A 7,879-nucleotide genomic window follows, 5' to 3' on the forward strand; every position below is an offset into this window, starting at 1 on the left:
ATGAAGGCAAGTTGACATTGATTTTTTAAATTTTTTTATTTGTAGTCGTTCTTAATATTATTTTACTAACGTTAACGGTTACTCATTAGCTTAATTTGTTTAATGTAAGCCTCATAGTATTGTAACGCTTGAACAAGACAATAACTTGTTGAACTTTTTTAGCATGCATCTTTCATTAGCCTTTGTCATAAGTCATACATTGAATTGTTATCAGTAATGTAATCATAATCCAAATAATGCATTAATTGTTAATTTATTTAATCAGTTCTATCATTCCTGCATTACCAAAACTTATGCCACTTTTACTAGTGTTAACCCTTTATTTACAGTAAAATTCAAATATATGTATGTTGTTTTCATTTTCAGAATTCCTAATTGTCAAGTGCAACTTGCAGTGTAGAGAACAGGCACATTTTCACTGTTGTTATTGCCCAAACACAGTTATAAGGAAAGTCCAGATTTTAAAACATTTAGCATCATGCAATAAAAGACAAGTTCCACCTACAGAACCAGCCACTGTTGAGCCAGCTGCAATCAGTGAACCAATTGTCACCTGTGAACCCATTGACCCCAGTGCATCAGTTGACATCAATGAACCAGTTGCTACCAGTGAACCAATTGTTCACAGTGCACCAGTTGCCTTTAAAGAACCAGCTGTGGCTGAAGAAGTCCCCTTGCCTGTTAAATCCGTGCTTGTTCCCAGAAAATTGCATATTCAGAAAAAAGTGCAGTGCGTTCACTGTGGAGTAACTGTCAACAAGAAAAATCTAGATGTTCATGTTAAAAGAAAACACACTAGTAAGATCTGTGATGTTACAGAAGATCGTCACCTACCTTCACAGTGCATCGACCCAGTGAGTGGTATATATGCGGTTGAAAAGTCATTTCGCAGACCATGTTCTGTAATTCACGTACAGAAAAAAACCTCAGGTCCACATCCAGTTGTCACATGTGAAATGGATGAATGCATTGCCAACGTAGAATTTGCCACTCGAAGTGGCTTTCAGCACTTTGAGTGTATACATTTGAAGTCACTGCAGTTCTGTCCATGGCCCAGCAGGATACCAGTTGTCCTTGATGAAGATGTCCTGGTAGACATGATAGCTGCAAATGTGTTTGGGGAACAGACCAAGACAACCTGTGTGGCGACAAAGGCAGCAGCAAATGCGGCTGGTGTTCCACTCTCTGTTGAGTTGACTATTGGAGGTCCTTCTACAAAGAAGTATATTTCTGTGTATGAACCCAAAGTGTCATACTACAGCAGACTTGGTAGAGTCATTGCTTCCTATGACAGCGCTCGCAACACATGGCATTGTCCCTGTGCAAAGCCAAGAAGATCTTGTTTGCACAAAAACATAGCCAGGTGGCATCTTTTCCAGCTACACAGGCAGTTGTTTGTATCATCACCCTCCGACATACCTGCACAGGGCCTAGCACAAGAACATGCTTGTCAGGAAAGTACCAGATTGGAATATCCTCCCAGTGGTGAAGGTCTCAAACAGATGGTGTATTACCTGATGAAAAACAAAACTCTACCAGCCGAACTCCCCCAGAAATACATCACAGGCTCAATGACAATCAATGACATTCCCAAACACCTTGTGCCAAAGGAGACTGTTTGTTCTGAATGTATGGGCAATGTGGTCCTCAGTGAGCCAGTGTTGATTACTTCTAAAGGAAAGCTTATAACCTACACTGGCATTGTTGAGGGTAAGTATGAGTAAAATCTGTCTAATTAGTGTAACATCACTGTTTGTCTGTCTGAATGAATACTCTTATTGTGATAGAATACTTTTTTTAAACAGGATTTTCTACATACTACCGCATGTGCAGCAATTGTGGTCTAAAATACCGTTATCAAGAGTGGACTGATGGTCTTCACAATTTTGATGATCATTTGCTGATGTCATTACACATGTGCATTATCCTGCGCCATTCAATCCAGGTTTGCTATTCTTGAAGGAATTAATTATATGGTGTTCTTTTAAAACGTCTATATGCTACTAACTAATCTTGTCAAAACAGACTCATCATGCCATTAGCAGAGCTGTCGAGGTTTTAGAGACCACAACACAACAGAAATTTCCAAGTAAAGACAAAATCCTTCATGCGTACATGCATTTTGAAGCACTAACAGACCACACATACACATACTCCTGTGTTAAGTGTGGCTACCATCCAGCAGTTGTTGTGATGGATCTTCACAAAAAGGCAGCATTTAATATGCCTGGTAGGTCATATCTACTTAATAATATTAAAAATACATGTTCCTTGTTTCATTGAGAATTTTTTTTCAGTGAGTGACATTCCTGCTCCACCACCTGAGTATGATGGTCGAGTCAATATGAAAGACTTCTGGGCATCCGTAACTGCCGAAATAGTTTGCCAGGGCCTGTTGGACAGTAAGGAGTTATTTTGTTTATGTCAGTTAGACAAGTTGCATAATGCATACTACAATTACAATTATTTTACAATAATTGCATTACACTAAATTGAGAAAATGAAGGTACTAACCAAATGTGTATGTATTTTGAAGGTTTCACTGTTTTACTTATTGACAATGTACTTTTTTTCAGGTGCTTGTCAAAATCCTTTTCTGGTGTCACCATCATACAACTACTGGGCTCCTTGGATAGGTCCCAACACCAGAAAAGAAGATACAGTTTTAAACACGGAGTATGCCAAGATGCACGCCCCAAGACCAGCTACTGAAGATGCTGAACTTGAAGTTACTGAAGAGAGGCTAGAAGAAGTGCTTACCAATCTTAAGGTTATTTTGTTGTTTTGTTTTTACACAAACAAATCAATCTTTTGGATTTTTTTTTATTGCAACCTTGTATGTGCAGGTGGATGTGGTGCGAAGCCTTTGCAAGCAGTGTGGTCTAGACCCATCAGGCTCCAAAATGGATCTTGTTTTAAGACTTAGACAGGAGATGAGAAACCGGTCATCTTATGACAAGGTCTTCCAGAAGGTGTGGGGGGCTTCAGGTAGGATTAATTTTGAGAAATATTTTACTCCATGTCATGTGAATGGTGTTGTTCAACGCAGTATGAAACTGATTTGATTTTTCAAGAGTACTGCTTTCAGTATAGTTTTGTTAAAGACAGCTTAGAATGATATATATTTATTACCATAACATACATATTTATTTTCTCTTTAGGGGGCTGGGCAGTCATCACATGCCCCTGTGGAGTTGTGTATTCGCTGAAGTTCCTTATTCAGGCAGAGTCTCCACGTGACTATGCAGATTGTCTTTTGTCTTTTAAACATTTCCCAAATATCAATATCTATGACTTTGCAAGGGGCTTAGCCACACACACTAACCTAAGGGAGCCAGAACGTGTCCCTTTCAGACCTTATGAGGGACGACTAAAAGAGCCCACTCCAGAAAATATCAAGCTGGCCGTTGAGGGTAAGCTGAAAGTAAACCACCTTTGGTTGAAGGAAAAGAAGGACAACGTGGACCCAGACTGTCACCCTGTTACAGGTTCAGCTGAACATTATGCACTTTATGATCTGTTTCATGAAAAGAACACAAAAGACGCTCGAGATGCACTGCGTAAAATTCAGATAGTCCCAGAATTGGCAGGCTGGGTGAACAGTCAATGTGCTGAACAGCTTTTTTCTGACATGAGAAAAAACAATTACTTCCTCAACACACTCACTCCATCTGGACACATTTTCTTGATGCGAAATATACTGCAGCATTATAACACAAAACGAAATAAGAAGATGGAAGATGGCATCAGAAAGATTGTACCACAGAATGCCCAGTTGCATTTAGATGAAAATGGCCAAATAATAATGGGTAACTCAAGTTCATTTTCATCTACAATTTCTTTATACATCTTTATGCCAGTCATGCCATGTTGGTTATATTACATTTTTATATTACAGAAGCCACAGCTTCAGATGGGACACTAGCACCGACCGCTTCAGATGGGACACCAGCATCCGTGGCTAGGCTGATGTGTGCAGAAAGGGAAATAAAAGACTTCAGGCGCTGGGAATGCCCGAAGACTTTGGTAAATGCCCTTTTGACAGTATTCAATGGACCTATTGATTGTCATGATTTCACAACACTTGTTTTTGCTCCACGACATTACTATCAATTGGGGGGTTTGGGGGAGTTGTGGAGAGTGCTGATATGCATTTTTCATTTTCCAGCATGACTATGTGTTGGATTGCACAAAGCCACAGAATGAAGTCATTGGTTCTGTTGGCACAACAGTCTTAAGAAGAGCAGACTGTGTTGGCTTGGGAACCAGCTGCCAACTAGAGGCAACAGTAAGTATCATTTATATGGTGCCATTAATGTTTAAGATTTGTAAGATTAATGTTGTTCTTTTGCTAGGTTGCAAACTGCTGTCTTTCATTGATATGCCACCTAGCTGGACAGAAGGTATATTATGTTTTTGTTTACATGTAAAACCTTATGTGAATGCATAGGTTGTTCTGAAAGTCATGCTTTTGATATAGATATACTTAATCATTTTCATCTAATATTAGGGATTAGATGTCCTTGCTGTGGATTCCTATGTATTGGCATGTTGGAGTCCACCTCATTGCGTAGACCCTTTTGAATCGCTACCAGTAAGTGATTGTTCCTCAAAATGCAATCATATGAAGTAATAGAGATGTTTGTACTCTTCACACATCAACTTTGATCTGTGTAATTTGCTCACCAACAGGCAGATGCAGCACTTAAAGACTGCATATTATTTCCGATATGGACACCTGGACACTGGCACCTGTGTGTAAGTTTTGACTGTCAGTTGTGTCATCTTTTAGCATTTTAAATAGGTGTTGAAAACAGACGTGGTGCAGTTTTTTATTTTTTTTTTGGGGGGTCCTCTCAGAGGAGTGAATAAGCCGTAGGTTTGTATATTCCAATGTGGAATATACAAGACCAATGCACTGGTTTGTCAACATGTGATTGATTTACATATATTCACAGGTCATGAAGCCCAATCTTAAAAGGATGTACATCCTTGATTCATCTGACCCTTGTGGTTTTGGGCAGGCATATTATGTGTCCATGTTCAGGTTTTCTTCTAATATTTAGGGACTGTTCTTTGTCCTCTGTTCAGTACAAGGTTTGGGACTGTTCTTTGTCCCCTGTTCTTTGTGAGGTTTAGGACTGTTCTTTGTCGTCCATTGTTAAATGCTAAATTTTTGGAGGTATTAACTGCTGTTTGTGTACTTTTAATGTTTGCTGATGTGATGGTCATTGCTTAAAAGATCCAACACTATCTCTATCATAAAGACTGAGACTGGTTTATTTAGAAATGTGGCCATTCTCACATTCCATTTTGAAATTCCTTCTACACCCAAATCTGTTGAAAATCAGTAGTTCGCACTAGGCAGGTTATATAAAGATTGGGTGTAGGCCTAGTCAGCCAATGAAAGAATGGCATGTAGAAGATGAATCAGGATGTATGTGGAAGTGAAGACCATCTCTGAGCTTTTTTCTTTTCGTTTTTATTGTTTGCTTTCTGCATGTGTATGTTTTCCCTCTGTGACGGTAGACAACACACAGTACATGTCAAACTTGCTACTGAAATCCAATTAGTGGGTTGTCAGAACCAGACCTATAGAGGTGGATTGTACGTTTAAAACTGTTTTCAACTTTTAAGAAGTTTTAACTGTATCTGTTCTCTCTTGAAGCATGATCGCAACAAAATTGGTTGCTGGAAACTGGCAACTCGTTAAAAACAAGGTACATAGCACTCAGCATTCAACGCTGCTTTCTGACAACTGTAAACAATACAAAATTTATAGTTTTGGCTTTTTTCCAGGATATTCCATCACAAAGAGACAGCTTGGACTGTGGAGTGTTCATGCTGATGGTATGTTACAAATGAAGATGAAAGTAAACCTTACCTGACTTTGGGGATTTTATTAGTGGCATTTCAAAGGCAATAGGTATAGTAAGAATATGTGAGCGCTAGGAAATGTATATAATATTAAAATCAATGTCTTATATGTTACAGTATGCACTATACATTACTTTTGAGTGGCCATTTGATTTCAGCCAGGTGAGAGCCTTGAATTTATTACAGAAATTAGTCGATGACTCTTTCAGTTTGCCTCAGTTTTTGATGGTTTATTTTGTTCTTCTTTCCTTAGACAGACATGCCTTACATTCGCGAGTGCTGGCTGAACCTAGTATTAAAGTGCATGAGCCACAAAAGGTGAGAACCAGATTTGCAAAACAATGCTGTATTTCCAAAGTTTTCTCCTCGTTTGTTTTATTTCTGACACCATTTGCTATGTTATAGGGAAGCCTCAAGCCTCAAGGAGCATCAAGTGGACTACATGTATGGTTGTTCCAAGGACCATGGGATTATTGTGGTATAATGTCTGAGTCACTAGCAATTGTACAGTTTTGAAATTTTTGCTTTCTGCATGTGTATGTTTTCCCTCTGTGATGGTAGACAACACACAGTACATGTCAAACTTGCTACTGAAATCCAATTAGTGGGTTGTCAGAACCAGACCTATAGAGGTGGATTGTACGTTTAAAACTGTTTTCAACTTTTAAGAAGTTTTAACTGTATCTGTTCTCTCTTGAAGCATGATCGCAACAAAATTGGTTGCTGGAAACTGGCAACTCGTTAAAAACAAGGTACATAGCACTCAGCATTCAACGCTGCTTTCTGACAACTGTAAACAATACAAAATTTATAGTTTTGGCTTTTTTCCAGGATATTCCATCACAAAGAGACAGCTTGGACTGTGGAGTGTTCATGCTGATGGTATGTTACAAATGAAGATGAAAGTAAACCTTACCTGACTTTGGGGATTTTATTAGTGGCATTTCAAAGGCAATAGGTATAGTAAGAATATGTGAGCGCTAGGAAATGTATATAATATTAAAATCAATGTCTTATATGTTACAGTATGCACTATACATTACTTTTGAGTGGCCATTTGATTTCAGCCAGGTGAGAGCCTTGAATTTATTACAGAAATTAGTCGATGACTCTTTCAGTTTGCCTCAGTTTTTGATGGTTTATTTTGTTCTTCTTTCCTTAGACAGACATGCCTTACATTCGCGAGTGCTGGCTGAACCTAGTATTAAAGTGCATGAGCCACAAAAGGTGAGAACCAGATTTGCAAAACAATGCTGTATTTCCAAAGTTTTCTCCTCGTTTGTTTTATTTCTGACACCATTTGCTATGTTATAGGGAAGCCTCAAGCCTCAAGGAGCATCAAGTGGACTACATGTATGGTTGTTCCAAGGACCATGGGATTATTGTGGTATAATGTCTGAGTCACTAGCAATTGTACAGTTTTGAAATTTTAACTCTCAGCATACTTGTGTTTGTATTCCTTGTACAGGGAGTATGTGGTTTTTATACAATCTTAACTTCACCTGTGTCCTGATCACCCTGTTATTTACTTCACAATGAAAACAGACTTACAAGGTTAAATAAAGAACTGTTTTTTTTTCAATAAGTTTTGCATAATATTTTCTTTACTTTTTACAAAAACTGTCTAAAAACGGTAATATTTTATGTATTTGAGGTCGGAGATGTGGGAATGGTGAGGGAGAGGGCAAATTTTGCATTTTAGCTCATCATTGCCATGTAGTCAGCCAATATCGTCTTAAATAGCCTGTATAGCACTTCATCTTTTTATAACATGGGATTTTGACCAAATATATTAAATCTTGATTTTTGTAAAATATATTTATTTTATTTTTTTTGGTGATAAATTAGAGTTTTGGACATACAAATTATAACCATAATATAAACCTTAAAGTAACTACAAATGAGCATGTAAAGCAAATATTTTTAAAATAAATTTCATGTCTGTTTTAAGTTATATAATTAAGTTATTTTTATTTTTATTTTTTCTATTGTGTTGGTAATG

At 37.8% G+C, this 7,879-nt stretch overlaps 2 protein-coding genes across 3 annotated transcripts; both read left to right on the top strand.

Annotated features, from left to right (window-relative positions):
- On the top strand, positions 1-6,369 carry LOC131529049 (uncharacterized). Its single transcript, XM_058758560.1, has 17 exons — positions 1-10; positions 367-1,710; positions 1,806-1,945; positions 2,026-2,230; positions 2,298-2,402; positions 2,577-2,770; positions 2,847-2,988; positions 3,162-3,809; positions 3,899-4,026; positions 4,169-4,288; positions 4,356-4,403; positions 4,511-4,594; positions 4,693-4,758; positions 5,800-5,850; positions 5,995-6,039; positions 6,131-6,195; positions 6,283-6,369. The coding sequence occupies exons 1-17, from the start codon at positions 1-3 to the stop codon at positions 6,359-6,361; spliced, it is 3,474 nt and encodes a 1,157-aa protein (XP_058614543.1). The 3' UTR covers positions 6,362-6,369.
- Positions 6,370-6,469: 100 nt separating this feature from the next.
- On the top strand, positions 6,470-7,418 carry LOC131529266 (uncharacterized). 2 transcript variants are annotated; one of them, XM_058758894.1, is made up of 5 exons: positions 6,470-6,629; positions 6,709-6,759; positions 6,904-6,948; positions 7,040-7,104; positions 7,192-7,418. In XM_058758894.1, the coding sequence occupies exons 1-5, from the start codon at positions 6,579-6,581 to the stop codon at positions 7,268-7,270; spliced, it is 291 nt and encodes a 96-aa protein (XP_058614877.1). In that variant the 5' UTR covers positions 6,470-6,578; the 3' UTR covers positions 7,271-7,418. The 2 variants fall into 2 exon arrangements, with proteins under 2 accessions (XP_058614877.1, XP_058614876.1); XM_058758893.1 differs by having other exon boundaries at positions 6,904-7,104.
- The last annotated feature ends 461 nt before the right edge of the window (positions 7,419-7,879 follow it).

Source organism: Onychostoma macrolepis, chromosome 21 (genome assembly GCF_012432095.1).
Source record: "Onychostoma macrolepis isolate SWU-2019 chromosome 21, ASM1243209v1, whole genome shotgun sequence".
In the NCBI taxonomy this organism is placed as follows: domain Eukaryota; kingdom Metazoa; phylum Chordata; class Actinopteri; order Cypriniformes; family Cyprinidae; genus Onychostoma; species Onychostoma macrolepis.